The 16,248-nt window shown below is 36.5% G+C and overlaps 1 protein-coding gene across 1 annotated transcript; it reads right to left on the reverse strand.

Annotated features, from left to right (window-relative positions):
* Positions 1-915: 915 nt before the first annotated feature.
* On the reverse strand, positions 916-3,463 carry LOC126597646 (uncharacterized). The gene is made up of 4 exons (XM_050264457.1): positions 3,373-3,463; positions 3,035-3,171; positions 1,764-1,823; positions 916-1,313 (listed from the first exon to the last, which is right to left on the reverse strand). The coding sequence occupies exons 1-4, from the start codon at positions 3,401-3,403 to the stop codon at positions 1,110-1,112; spliced, it is 432 nt and encodes a 143-aa protein (XP_050120414.1). The 5' UTR covers positions 3,404-3,463; the 3' UTR covers positions 916-1,109.
* Positions 3,464-16,248: the final 12,785 nt, after the last annotated feature.

Here is a 16,248-nt window from a genome sequence, read left to right on the forward strand (position 1 = left end):
TTTAATAATAAATTATGTTTGGCCCTATGGCCCTTAGTTGGAGACGGTTTTTTATGACAGGGCTAAAACGAGCCCTTTGGCCCTTGGTTGGAGACGGAGGCAAATATAGTCATGTACTGTTCATTAAAATATTAATATCTTTGAGGATCTTGGAGGGCCAGAGGGCTACGAGCCCTCTGACCAGCCACCGATTGGAGATGGCCTTACGTGCTCATTACCTTACAAAAATATCTGAACCAAAAAATCTGTCCTTTCTACCTACCTCCATATATTTTCCATCTATTTACATGGGGATGTGATATTCACATACCCTATTTTACTTCTCACACACCTTTTTAATTTCCGCCCGTCAGATTGGATGAATTGAAGAAGATAAATGGACAGAAATTATCAAAGGGTGTGTGAGAAGTAAAATGAGGTGTGTGGATAACACACCCCATTTACATGGTATCAGACCTCATGTGAAGTGAAACTGAAAAATATGTTGTCTTCCTTCTTGAACATGATGCCAATCCTAGTATGGGTGTTTTTAAGGTGCGGACCTCAAAAACAGACCTTGTGGATGGAAATCGGACTGGTGTGATTTGCTGAGCTCACTGTAGAACCGGGTTGTTGTTGTGGCCTGATGCAATTAAAAAAAAATTATTCACTGGATATTTTTGGTCGGATAGAAAGGAGGAAGCGGGTAGCTGAGGGATTTTAGCGCGTTGAAGAGGGAAAAAGAGGTGGAGAGTGGAAGCTGTGGTGAGGAATCAATTGCAGCTATATTGAAGGTGCGTTGCGACCGTGACCCGGTAATCTTATGCCTTTTTTTTTTTGTTCATTGGGTGTGTTTTTGTCACCAAGAGAGAGGTTAAGGTTGTCTTTGCCGAGAAAAAAGAAGCAGAGAAAGGGACCTGGTCAAGAGTAGGAGGGTTTGATTTCAAGTAGATTGATTGGGACCCTATAAATCTTATACCTTTAGGTGCGTTTGTCACACCGGACTATCTCAAACTGGACTAGCTTGAGGGACTAAGCTGGACTGGCTTAGAGTAGACTAAGTTAGACTAACTTAGTGAAGAGTTTGGTGTAGTGTCGGACTAAGAAGTAGGATAATGAAAATAGTACTGTCACCAATTTGAATTGCATGGGAATGCCCAAAGTACAGAGGAGAGCTCTAGCAATGTAAATAATTCTTCCAATTTGGGGGTTATAAACATTCCAGATTTGCATTTGCAAAAGGAGGATGATTTAAAACTCCAATGATCCAACTTCTCTTGCTTTTGTTGAAGCTCTTCTTTGGTTCTATCTGCTCCATGTGGTTTCATCATCAACTACAGGGAGTAATATTAGAAGGTCAGGCATGGTTCCAACATTCTTGCCTCTTTTGAAATCAACTTTGTAAATTGTAATAGTGATGTATTTAGGATGACACTAAGCCAGCTAAGGTAAAATGGGTGAGATTGTAATCACCATTAACAATATACAAAAGAAAGAGAGGAGCAATTACTTCATCATTTCATTTCATTGCACAAGTCAGTCTTTGCCATCAACTGACTTTGTAAAACATCATTCACTAACTTTTCTCCAAGATATTTTACAAAATACTAGTTAACTATAATATAGCATTCCAAAGTAGATCCCCATAATTTACAAAATGCTAGTTAAAATTAGCCAAAATATTTCACAGTGCAAGGCTAAGTTAGAAGCCATAACCTAAGGTTGTAGGATTAACAAAATACATCCATGTCAAAAGGCACCACATAATATAATCCTCCGCTTACTTTGTCGCTTAAAAGCTTTTTGACGAACACTTTCTTGAGTTCTATTTTCTGAATATGTAACTGCAACAACAATAGAGAACCAATCAGAATACAAGAGGCATTGGCTAAAACCTCCATGTAAAGTAGACAATCAGTATAATAACAATATGCACACTTCAGTTGCATTTCTTTTGTAATCAAAATAAAACACCGTAAAATAAACATCAATTGCATATGTTTAGCTCAACTTTGAGGGAGACAATAGAGATTGCAGTCTACTGTAGTGACTTGAGGCCCCATTCAACATGTGCTACTTGAAGCTAACATTTGGACACCTAAGCCTTACTTAAGCAGCGAAGATCTTCCCATAAAAAATCAACACTCTTAGTCATCGAGAATTAAAAACTACCTAGTGAAGGGGGAATTCAACATCTGAACAAGGTACGAGGGTCTTTGTATAAACTCTATTAACCTACTGATTTTCAAAGAAACTTAAAACCATAATTGAAACAAATACCCCTATTTTCAAACGCTAGAGAGCTTGATAATAATGAGCAATCTGGATGATAACGAGAAAGATGAAAAATGTGATTTGAGAACAGATCGTAGCAGAAAATGACCCATAGAAGGAAATGTTACTGACTATGGTGATCATGAGACTGAAAAGTACGCTATAACTGGGGATGAGTACATTGAAGTATCTATGGAGAAAATTGTTGCTGAGAACCCTATTACTAGTTTGGAAAATGCTAGTTGTCTCTCCGAACTCCAAGTTAATCCAACAGATATACATAATTTCGATGACTCTGGTGATCACGATAAGGGTGAAACTGAAAAGAGCGATATATCTGGAAATGAAAGCAGGGGAGGATCTATTGAGGAAAATCTTTTGGCGAAGCCAAAACTGAACTTGGACAGCAGTTCAAATTCTAGCAGAGCTGCTATCAACTTAATACAATACACATAGGACTGTAAGAGATATCGAATTGACTAGAAATTCGACATACATGGTGAAAATAACTACATAATTACAGCCAATGTGTATAAAAATATCAATTGAGCATTATAATTTGACACCAAAATCAAAGGCACGAACTGCAATTTAATGAAGGGTCAAATTGAACACAACCTGCAAAAACTCAACTTAAATTTTGAAATTCAACACCCTTCAATAAACCCAAATTCCATAAATAAATAATAAACAGATGGAAAAAATTTAGAAACATAAAAAAGGCATCTTAAAAACATTAGTCGCAAATTTAAAAGAACCAGAGAGAGAGAGGGAGGGTTACCTTGACTAGGATGGAATGGGGAAGGAGGAGGGGTGGTTTGGGTGGAGGGTTCCTGAGAGGTCGCCTGAGAAGAAGGTGGAGGAGCTTCTTCTCCTTGTCGCTGCTGCAGTTGTTGCTGCTTTTCATGTTTATATTTTCTATTAAGATGATCAAATGCAAAAAAAGTTGAAATGTGAAAACCCCAAATTCTAATCTCAATTTGACCCTAAAAATCAAAACCCTAATTTGTTCAAGTGCAGAGATCTATTATTGAAAATTTCTCAAACCCAAGACAACTAAATTAAATAAAGCTTAGTAATATCACGATCTGCAAAACAAATCGAAGATTCGAAGTTTACCAAACAACTCGAAACAGATGAGAGTGAGCATGATGCAGATGAGGGCGAGCAAGACGCAGAGATGAGGGTGAGGAGGACGAGGATATCTTAGCGAAGTGTATAATCTGAGCGAGTCCTATCTTAAGCCCATTAAACCTAATCCTTGTGCAGACCAAACGACTACACTAGCAATTAGTCTAGTCTAGTCCATTTCAGTCTCACCTAAAAAGGTCAAACAAACACAACTTTAATTTCTTTTTTGTTCACTAGGTGTGTTTTTTGTCGAAGAGAGAGGAATAGCTAGGAGAGGGAGTTGGGGTAAGGAATCGATTTCAACTAGAGTGAAGGTGCGTTGTAGTTGTGATCCAGTAATCTTGTACATTTAATTTATTTTATTTTTTGGTTTATTAGGTGTGTTTTTGTTGTCAAGAGAGGGAGAGATTCGGGTAGTCTTTGCAGGGAAAGAGAGGCATAGAGAGGGAGCTGGTGAAGGGTGTGAATGCTCGAATTGGTATGGATTGAAGTTGTGTGTGGGTTGGCGGACAATGGTGGTTCATCCAGAAGCTCTGAAGGAACTGAGATTGTGATGGTCAATCCCTCAAGTAATTTAGAACCTCTGTTATAATCCATTTCCATTCCAATTTGGTATTTATAATTCTAGGATTTGAATCCATAATGGTGGGTGGTTACCACTGGACTTGGTTGAAATCGTGAAATTGGGTTTTAGATATATAGATGCAAAACTTGTGCTAGGTTGCGTTAAACTGTGTTGTAGTTATGTAGATTTGTAGCAAGTAGACATAGGAGTGTAATTTGATGGGGGATGAGTTAGAAATAGACGAAATTGTGGTGGAAAAAAGAGGATGTAGATGCAGGGATCAATCTGGTGCAGGGATGGTTGAATTAATTTTTCCAACGGTAAACGATGATTGAAATCAAAATTGAAAATGGAATTTGAGTCGTTGGATGAAGGCTATACTTTTACAACAATTATGCACTTGCAATGGTTTGGGATTTGGGAGCATAGTAATAAACAGTCCAGTGATGGTGGATGTTGGTTAAGGAAAGAATTTGTTTGTTGCAAATAAGGCAAGAAGATGGTAGATGCTAATCCCAAACCTAATAAGAAAGGTAGGAAGGGAGATGCTAGAACTAACTGCAAGACGAAACTTGCGCTGAATAAGGGAATTGGTTGTGAAAATATTTCTATAACAATTTTCAATGAATGACACAACCACCTAATGTCAAGTGCGTCACACTTATTTAGATCACATCGGTTTCGGGACAAAGAAGGCAATGATTGAACAATATCTACAGGCCAACATTTCCATAAGTAAACAAGTGGATTTAATGGATGTGCAAACTGGAGGAATTGAAAATATTGGTTGCACCCCCTCGGATATGTATAGCACCAAACAACAGTTGCAAGATCATCTAATAAGCATGATGCGTAAATGTTGAAAGAGCATTTTGAGGATGAAAAATAGAAAAACGATTCATTATATTTCAAGATGGAGATTGATGAAGGCGAAACACTTGGCAATTTCTTTTGGGCGGATGCTAAGTCCCTACGTGCTTTCAGCCATTTTGGTGATGTAACTGTGTTTGCAACCACTTTCAACACCAATACATGCAAGATGATGTTTGCTCCTTTATTAGGAGTTAATAACCATTGTTTTGGGTTGTGCATTCTTGACAAATAAAGAAACCAAGAACTTTGAGTGGTTGTTTGAAAAAATGCTTTGTCAGTTGAGCTACCGAAAGTCTTAATTATGGATGAAAATGCAGTTATAGCAAAGGCTATTGGTAGTAAACTACCAACCACCTTTCATCAATCCTATATATGACATATTATTAACAAGTTCAATGACAATGGTTAGGTTGAAGACGTTTTCAAGGATTTACATAAGTGCATATGGGATATCGAAAGCAAAGAAGAATTTGAGGCAAGGTGGAAGGGGGTTGGTAGAAGAACATAAGTTGGTTGGTAAAGAGTGGCTTAAGGACATTTATGAGTTGCGTGCAAATTGGGTTATGGCATTTTGTAAGCATGTTTTCTCCATCAGAATGTCAAGCAGTCAACGTGCGGAGAGTTCTCATTCCTTTTTTTTTTTTTGGTAGCAATATGTGCATAGAAAACACTCTTTGATTGAATTCATTATTCAGTTTAATTAGGTACTTGGACGGCAACGTCAAAAATAGGTGATTGGTAAACATTGTGATGAAAATCGTACCCTTTCATTGCAGCTTCGCACCCCAATTAAGCTCAAATGGCCAAATTGTTCACATGGTTTATGTTCGAAAAGTTCAAGTGGAGGAATTGAAGAGTTTGACTTGTTTATTGAGGGAAAAGTCAGGTGATGGGAATAAGGCACTATACAAAGTACATGAGAGAGCTACGGGGGTGACAAAGATGAAGAGGTTAGTGGTTGATATGATGTCGGGTTATGCTAAATACAACTGTAAATAGATGAATTTTCGAGGAGTCTTTTGTTGGCACATATTGGCCTATTTGAGAATGAAACAAGGGTTAATCTCAGTTTACTACCCTAAAGTTTCTTGGTTTTTAACATTTGGTACATGAAGTTTTTTTTCATCCTAGAGTGGTACATAAAGTTATAATTTTGGGACACTTTCATACATCCGTTAATGTTGTTAAATTTGTCGTTAATTGATGACATGGCATCCACATGAACAATGACTGGGTGCCACATGGATATTAAAAAATAAAATAATAAAATAAATAAAAAGTAAAAAAAAATTATAAAAAAAATTAAAAAAATCTTTTGGGCGTCTTCTCTTTCACCTTTTCCGACCCCCTCCCTTCTCTTCTCTGCACCCACCCTTCCCCCTCCCTCTTTGACTCCACCCATTCCATTTCTTTCTCTCTTTCTCCCTCCCACATCATCCAAGCACAAATTGACGGCAAGTTACTGGATTGAAAGGGTCCCTTATGAAAAAGTACTAGCTTTGGCCGAACAACGATGGCTGCTGCGGTGGTTGAAGTCGAATGTGGATTCCATGAGGAAAGCTCGTCTATGGCGGCCTTGGCCTTCTTGATTAGCCAATCGACGACCTTGCTAGGTCGGTCGTAGTCGAGCTGGTCCTGGACGTCATAGAATTGTATGGCGGTGTGAGCGGCGAGCCAGACGCAGCGGTCCCTTGGGCCTTTCGCCTTGCAAACCTTGCTATGCCTGTCTTTCCAGCCTGTTGCCCAGACAATGTGGCTACCTTGTACCACCTCCACGATGTCGGTGTTGACTACTCCTCCGCTCGACGATGGCGACCTTATCCCTATGCGAGACGACGTCGTTGCTTGGTGGTGGACTGGTGATGGTGAGAATCCCTCATTTTTTTATCTTGCATATTCGATGCTCTTTTCCCCCAAAGTTGAAGAAGAAGAAGAAGTGAAACTGCGTTTCTTTGGAGCTTGCTGCTGGGTTTGCTGATGTTCTTGCAGCTGCAACTGTTGGGTTTCTCCAAAGAAATGATGGTGCTGGGTTTGTGGGTCTTGCTGGAAACACGGAAAGTTAAAAGCTTGATGGTGATTCTGTTAGGTTTGTTGCTGGGTTTCTTCTTCTTCTTCTTGGACAAGATGGGTAAAATTGAGAATTGGGTTTTGGTGGAGATAATGGTGGTGGTGATTCCTTTGAGGATCCAAAGTCAGAAAGATATGTGGGAGGGAGAGAGAGAGAGAAATGGAGTGGGTGGAGTCGAAGAGGGAGGGGGAAGGGTGGGTGCAGAGGAGAAAAGGGAGGGGGTCGAAAGGGGTGAGGGAGAAGATGTCCAAAAGATTTTTTTTTTTTTTAGTTTTTATTATTTTATTATTTTATTAATTTATTATTTAATTTTTTAATATCCACGTGGTGCCCAGTCATTGTCTACGTGGATGCCACGTCATCAGTTAACGGTAAATTTAATAGCAACCTTAACGGATGTATGAAAGTGTCCCAAAATTATAACTTTATGTACCACTCTGGGATGAAAAAAACTTCATGTACCAAATGTTGAAAACCAAGAAACTTTAGGGTAGTAAACTGAGATTAACCCATGAAACAAATAGGGTTACTGCTAAAACGTTACATTCTCAAAAGGTGACCTCAAACCACCAAATCCAGCATTGTGTTGGACACGAAAAGGAAAGAAGTGGGCAAAGACAGCGACAACTCTACCGTGTAAAAAAAGCTCAGTTTTTAAGAAAAACTTCGGAGTTGATTGACAAGATGGTGATGTTGAAGGAAAATAGTGAACTTTTGTCCCAGACTTTGAAATCCTTGGATACGAAGCTCAACTCTTTGGTTGGTGGTAACCGTGGTTGGAAAAGAAAAGAAAATGAAGAGAGAGGCATGAGTTCTTAAATCGAAGTGCTTCAAGATCCCTTCAAGTTAAAAGCAAAGGGGCGTCGAAAACAAGTACTAAAGCGAAGCGAAGTCAATATTAGAGACACAGCGTTGGCAAAAAAAATTGTCCACATCCAAACACAAAGTACGCAACGAAATTAATTATTGCTTACTGTTTGCCTCACTATATATTTTTTGTTGTAATATTTAAAGTATGATTTGATTGAGTTGTAATTGTCCAGTTATTGCCTGACTGAACTCGAAGAACACACACAAGCCATACCAAGCACTCTTCCCAGTGATTGTGTTACCAAGGCAAATGAAACTATTAACCTTGAGCCTAATTCAATGTCAACCCAACACAATAAAAATCATGTGACCACTGAAAATTCAGGAGTGCCAAACAATTTTTACGAATATATATTGAATACCCATTATTCGTTCAATATTGTGGGACCATGAATTTTGCTTAGTAACACAGTGCTTGAGTTCTATACTTCATTACGTACTTGATCGTTAGAGAATCTTTAGTCAATACCACACTGATGCCAAGCCTTCATGATTGTTTGCACTTTGTCGCACATTTTTTTACAACTGTTACTTCAAAAGTCATTGTGCACTCCAAATTTTCCATATTTAAAAAAGGGAATTGTTATTAGTACTCCAAAAATCTCATTCTACACTCCAAACTTTCTATATTAGGAAAGAAAAATACACTTGTGAGGAGTGTAGAATGAGATTTTTGGAGTGCCAATAACACTTCCCTTAAAAAAATGCAATTACTTTTTTAGTTCCAATAATATCTCTATTTTTTAGTTATAAAAAATTGTTTTATTTTTTATTAAATTTTATTTACAAAGATAAAAGGATTGGACTAGGTCACACAATGGATCAACGATTAACAAGACATTGAACTCAACATAAATATAATACTTCTTGTCTTCTATATAAGTTGAACCTAATATCTCTCAATTATAAGTAAAATAAAATATCAATAGATCATAATACCCGCTAATATTTTTTTTTTAATTTTACTTGTTGGGCAACTGAAACAAACTATATTTTGAAACTCAATCTTTCCCAATATCATCTTCAATTGAGACCAATCATCTCTCACCATCCCATTCCTCTCCATCTATTTTACAAGATCAATCTTCCAATCCAATCACCCTCTCCCACAAAAACCAATGAGAAATTTTATTTGAACCCATATAATCACTTTGTACACCAACTTCCAACATACTCTATACACACATATTTTTTTTTAATTAAACTATCAATATCTCGTTAAACTCAAATTTACTACCTAACTACTCTTACAAACCCAATTCAATATGTAAATTTATCATTACACTCGTTTAAAAATAAAAATTCAAAATAAATGTTTTGCAATTCATTCAAGGCGTCTCTTGTATGGGGACTCTAATGACATTACACCCATGAATGTTCTGTAACTCATTCAATCTTAAATTTGTTGGTTGGAACAAGAGAGCAATCAAATGAATGATGTTAATTCTTTTACGCAGAAGTTCAATATTCATTAAGTTATTATACTTTATGGCAAAACCATCTTCAAAATAATCAAGTGCTGCTTATGAAACCTTAAGGATTACTAGTGCTACGAACCCTTGAAATCAAAGTTATTATCTTTTTTTGCAGGCAACACACTACTAAACCCTAAACAAAAATAATTGAAATCAAACAAAAAAAAAAACTTGCATAAATCTATTCATACCTTAGTTGGAGGATTAAAAACTTCAAAATCACCACTCATCTCTAAAAAAAAGAGCTAACTTTCCTTTGTGAGAGCTTTGTTTTAGCCAAATAAAACGTTAGAGAAAGATTGCGTGTAAGGGTTTCATTATTGGGTGTGAATTTATTAATAAAGTTTAGTTTCATGAGAAATGTTGGCTACCTTCCCCATTTGTCTTCCCTCACTAGCCTTTGCCACTCAATGCAAGCCATGTGGACTAATCTTACACCTAAGTCTATGTCTTAATTGTGTTTAAAACTTCTTTCTTCTCTTTCCACTAATGCCCTTAATTAAATGTCATATGTCAACCAAATCATTAAATTATTCACCAAATTTTGATAAATCTATTTATTTTAATTATTAATCTCATTTTTTTGGACTCTCTTTTGTATTTTTTTTTCCCTTGTGACATATGAAATGGGTACTAGGCAGAATATCCTGCAAATACAAATTAACTTTGAATAGTAAACTAGTTTAATGAACTAGTTGACTAGTTACAAGTTAGTCAGTGATATAAAATGTAGTTGTATGAATAAAACCTAACTGATCAATACGTTTAACTAATCAAAGTCTGCCCAGATAAGCTTGAACACATTTACATATCGGTTCATATGCATACATCAATAACAAAGCAATTATAAATTAAAGTATGCTGGATTGACTTGTCAAGCTCACTAGTCAACTAAGTACAAATTCATTAATTAATCAAACACAAATATATGAATCAAACTTAGTTCACTACAAGCTATCTTAGTCAACAACAAATCAGTTCATTACTCATAATATGCAGTGTAAACTTAGTCTCTAACACATATCAAATAACAATTCATGGAATTCATGAAACATATGCAAGTAAATAAGATACGTGGACAAGCTTAAGAGACAAAGAACGCAATAAGTTTTTGGCCAGAAAAACCCACATCTGGGCTTAAAAACCAGAGACTCCACTGAGTCTAATCCACTAGTGAAATCAAGATTCTTACAAAGTAACAACACAAACTCAGTTCCTCCTAATCTACAAAACATCTTGTACCTTTGTGCAACCTTGCCTTTCACGAGATGGATTCCTTCGATCTTCACCAAGTGGCAGCTTTTCTGAGCTCTTCACTTTCTGGCACTGAAATCAAATCAACTTTTGCAAATGATGTTATAATGAAGTTGATGCAAATCTGGATTCGATGTCTAGTCAGTTTCACCAACCAAACACTTGGAAGATGAAATTGACGTGAAACAAAAAAGATTTTAAACTTGAAAAACTTGACCACAAACTTAAAACAAAATCACAATGACAATGCTACCATAATATGCAACTATTTAGGTGTTTAATGCATGAGTGTGATTTTGTGGCAAGAGTTTTTGATGAGGAACTCAAAGCTAAAACAATTCTTTTTTAAAAATTTCAAACTCCTAGCAAAACAAATAAGCATATAAAACGAATTTAAGCAAGCAATTTCAAAGATAGCTTTAGAAATGTTCAATGAAGAAAACTACCCATAAAATATGCTTGATGCTCCTAGGAGACCTGAGATGAAGATGAAAAATGAAGCTTTAAAAAAAAATTCCAATCCTAACCCCAAAAGCACAAATGAACCCTAGGTTTAGCTTTTAAAGAAGGCTTGATGTTCAGATAGAAATGGGACCATAAAAGCCACATATCATGTGCAAAATCAATATGGAAAGATCTAGGGCTGAAAAACACTCTCGGGGAAAAAGCTGCCAAAACGCCCATATGGGTTATCTTAAAGTGTGTGCCCAACTCGTGTGAAAGTAGCGAGAAGTTTTGACTAGACAAAACCTTTAGACAGAATAAACTGGAAATAATGGCATGAAATGAATATGTATGAACAAGCCTTTGATGACAGAAGTTAAGCTCTTAAAATGATATTTCCAGCAACATGATCCCAAAAGTAGCATTTTAAGTGTGGTACAATTTACAACATTTGCCAAGGGAAGCCAAACAATAAATCTAGACTTCACAACATATATTTAACATAAAACATTGTATTCAAACTGGCAACATAACAGGAAACATTTTTATTCTTCCATCAAACTCTACCACCATATCTACTTTCTTTTTCAAAATCTTAAACTTTGTAAATCATGACCGTTCATTCCTCCTTTTCTTTTTTTACAATGACACTAGAAAATATGCCCGCGCTTTGCTGCGCGAATTGAATGTATTAGCCTCAACTGCATCAATAAGACATATTTAACATGAATAAATTCAACACAATTATGAAGGAAAATGATTATCTTCCCTCATAATCTCTCTCCCCTTTCCTCCCCTCCTACTTGAATGGTTACGGATTAACCCCATCAACATCTTATATTGATTTTTTTTTTATAAAGATAGTATGACAAAAAGCAATGTGTGAGATGAGGGGAGGGAAGAGAATGAGAATAGGAGGAGAGAGAATCCTACTCCAATTATGAATGAACAAAGGGGTAAATGAGTGAATAGGGTTGGTAAGGTAAGCAGATTGGCTTTTATATACATTCAATTCAGTTGATATGAAAAGACATTGTACAATTAACAGGATGAAATTAAACGTTCCTGATTACAAAAGATGTGGTCGCAAAAAATACTCTTTCCATAAGAAACAGAAGCAAAATGCATTTCACTTATATTTTATCCATGCAGTTAAGATGGCAAAATATATGTCCTGCAAGCTGGGTATTTGTTTTAGTAATTAATAAAAAATATAAAAACTTGTGTTCTTGTTCCAGCAACTAAGAATTTAAGTACAAATTTTCAAAGCAAAAAACATGCAGAATTTCTTGCATCAGATGATCATGAAGACTTTGGTAGTTTACTTCTTTTGATAGCGGACATCTTCTGCACTACAATAATAAACAAAAATCATAGTTTAATAAATGTCGTCATCATGGATGCTATTTAGGCGTGTGGGCGAAAAACAAATTGTAATTTACCTATCTTTCATTTATTTTTTTTGGTCTAAAATCTATTTCTGAGTGTGGCTATCAGTGTTTTAATCGTGTGTTCAATTTTGGGGATAACCAAATTGGTAAATTCTCTAGCAATTCTGGCAAAATTGGTTATATCTGCTTGTTGGCCACCACGCTTTTTGCTGCGAATCAAGGTACAATTTATAAGGTTAAAGAGAAACGTGATAAACAAGAAAAAGAGTGAAAAAGGGATGTGAAAAGATTGGTCAACTATTTTTCATGAGTAGCTATACCCAAGAGAGGCAAGTATATTTATTAAGATTTACACATGAGAACATTAATTGAGAGGAAAACTTGACCTGTCAGATTTGTCTAGATGATCAGTTAATAACACTCTTTGAAGTCTTGCTAGAGGTAGCTGATCTAGTCGTTGCAAGGGCATCAATGAGGCAGGGGTTGCTTCACTCATAATCTGTTTCCCGGTGGTGGCAGCATGTTTGTGGTTTGATTAAGGCAATTGTTGGGTTCGAGAATGCTTGGTCTTCAAGCAGTCCATGAACAATGAAGTCCGTCTTCCCAAACTTTTCAAAATATAATTGAAACTTTTTTGTTTCGCCAACCAAACTTTTCAGATTTGGCGGCACCACGAAAAGATCGCAATACCCGTCATCTATCACCAAACTATGGCAAGAAACATGAAGTAGCTTTTTGGCGTGCTTTCCAATCATCAAAAAGTTGTGTTGATTCGTGCTATCTTCGACAATAAGATCGATTTTGAACCTATGCAAGAGAATAGGATATTCTTGTGTTAGGCAACCATCACTATCAATATCAATTATGCCAGCAATTTAGAAAATGAAGTATAACTACAATAAGTACCTGGACCATACATCCAGATACCAGAGCCAAAAAGTGCTAAAGTATTGCAATGCAAAAATTATATATAATTAACCAAAAACAAACAAACTCATATCAGAATTTAAATAGCCTTCTGCCATGGCAAAACTCCCTCTCACTGCAATTGTTGTATGCGAAATTCTTTTTAAAACAAACATCACAAACACATATGAAGTTCACTTTCATCCATAAATCGAATAGAAACCTCAAATCAAACACCACACTAAGCAGGATATGATTTCTTCTATTTCAAGCCTCTTTCAAGACCTTTTAAGCTATGAAATGATCGGAAGAGTGGGTGAATTTGTGACCTTTTTTGAGATCTTTTTGAGCTTTCTTCATCATATTTTCATTAATTATGGAAGATTAGAGAATTCGTAAGGAGCATTTTGTCCCTATTTAATAAAGTCATTCCTAATTGCTCTTTTTCCATCCAAATTTTCACATGTTTTCTTTCAAGTCCTAAGCACTTCAAAAAGATATGTGATCCCCAAGCCAGGGAGCAAAACATGCATTGACTTCAAGGCCACATATCTGAAAAGCAACACTGCTACAGGTGCAGTTTCAGTTTCATGAGCAGAAGAAGTACAAAGATATATCAAAAAACATTCTTTGGTATAGTAAAATTAACAATTTGTAAACATAGAAATGACAGTTTCATCACACATGCACATTGATCTTCCTATAAAGTCCAATACATATGAAATGACAGTTTCATCATACATTCAATCTTGTTGCATAAAATATGACAAATATAAAAACTTTTATTAGTCATGAATTTCATAATCATAAGAAATTCAAAAAGAACTTAGTAACTTAGTAAAATAGATGTATAAGAACATTACCATGGTTTAGGTAATTTTTTTTTATGAAACCTTGTTCATGGCACTCAAACTGTCACATCCCAGTCTCGACTCCGCCGTAACACGATATTGTCTGCTTTAGGCCCCGGCCATGCCCTCACGGTTTTGTTTCTGAGAACTCACACGAGAACTTCCCAGTGGGTCACCCATCCTGGGAATGCTCTCGCCTGAACTCGCTTAACTTCGAAGTTCTGTTGGAATCCGAAGCCAGTGAGTTCCCAAAAGGCCTCGTGCTATATGAAGGTGGGCATGTACATATAAGGCACATCACCCCCCCCTCCGTTGGTTGATGTGGGATCCTACAATAACAAAGCATTTGAAAACATATTTAGCTTTATGAACATAATAACCCCTTTTCGTAACCCGTATAGTTTCCAGAAAATACTACTACATAGGTATGAAAAACCAATGCACAAGGCCAGTGAAAACTGAAGTATGCCATGTCATAATATTTCAGCACTAAAAGATGTAAGCCAAGTGTGAAACCAATATAAAGTAGTATGCTAGTCGGAGTCACCTAACGTGACCTGTACGACTGGATCTATAGCTCATCAACATATGTCTTTACACGAGTCGGAGTCACCTAATGTGACTTGTACGATAGGCTAGGTGTAAATAAGTACGCTCTAGTGCTACGATCACGTGAAAGTTGTGCAATAGATCGCGGATCACCTACGAGTAGGAACCACCTATTGTGGTCTGTACGACATGCTAGCACCAAAACTTAGATCCAAGGTGAGCATGCGGTGCGGGAGGTGAACAATCACGTGAAAGCTGTGCCTAGGTCTCGGGTGGGAGCACTAACACCAGGTTGCAGCATAATAAGCTCTAAATGCATAAATGCATAGAAATATGCAATGCAATAAGACCAATCACATGCTAACTCACCTAAAGCTTTACCCGAGCCTCCGCAACATCAAATATTATAATTCACAATTCATACTAATGCAACAATATAATAATAAGCGGTGTAGACATGGCATACTAGGCATAAATTCATTTAAAAACGTTTTCTGGAAATCGTAAAGCATATATATAGAAAACAAATGCCCACTCACCCTTCTGTTTTGCGCCCCTTCAAGTTCTAGGTAGTTGTTCATTTTTGGTGGCTCACGAGGACTACTCGGCGGTTCTGACGTACTACTAAATAATGTAGGGATTATCTCCCTGTTTGTATAATTAGTACCTAGTTAGTTCGACTGCACTTCCGTTTTACCTATGCTCTGATATGTGTGTATTATATACTTGAGCACTTTCACACACTTATATATTATCTTTAGTTAAATAAGTTTAGTTTTGGTTTTTATTTATTCACATTTTATTATTATTATTATTATCACTTATGTTACGCACTTGGCTACATCACCCTCACGTGACGGCCAACATGCCTCGACTCCGGTCGGGATGTGTCACAAACTACCAAGATGGTTTCTTGACAACTTTATGGCAAGTTGGTCACGACTTGTACCACCAACCCCTGGTTAAATTGAATCCAATAGTTGCTTGGGATGCGAAAGTTCCATTCTATTATAAAATCATAGGATTTTCAAATCATTTAGGACATTTAAGCATCATCTCACAAACATGAAGTATAAATGAACAAAGAAACAAACCATCAGACAATTAAGTAAGATGCATCACAAAAATTCAACTTAAAAAAAAAAAGGGACAGGTTGATGATAACAGACTAACCTTGTGCAACGCAAGATCAAGCAAAAGCAACTCATCAATCTTTTTTAACTCAGAATCAGCACTGAAAGCACCTCCTGTATACATCTCAGTTGAGGTGGGTAGGATTTGAACAAGTAATTTTAGATGCTCAAACCTGTTTTGTACATGTTTAGGGCAAGAAAGATTGATAGAAAAAAATATAAGCACAAAAAATATTGAAGAAGGGTGTTGATTTACTTTTGTTTGTATTCGGAGAGCTGTGCAACATCCGGATTGAAAAAAACAAACGGTTGATCGTATGTTTCCGAGAACAGGCTTTCCTATGGATAAAATATAACAATCAACAAATTGAAATTTGAAGCAGCTAATAAAGTATGTCGGAGTATAACCTTGGTATTGTTTTACTTTGAGGGCAACCAAAGCAACGAAGATGGGTGGCAAAAGTGATTACATTCCACTGTCCTCA

This window comes from Malus sylvestris, chromosome 13, assembly GCF_916048215.2.
Source record: "Malus sylvestris chromosome 13, drMalSylv7.2, whole genome shotgun sequence".
Lineage (NCBI taxonomy): Eukaryota > Viridiplantae > Streptophyta > Magnoliopsida > Rosales > Rosaceae > Malus > Malus sylvestris.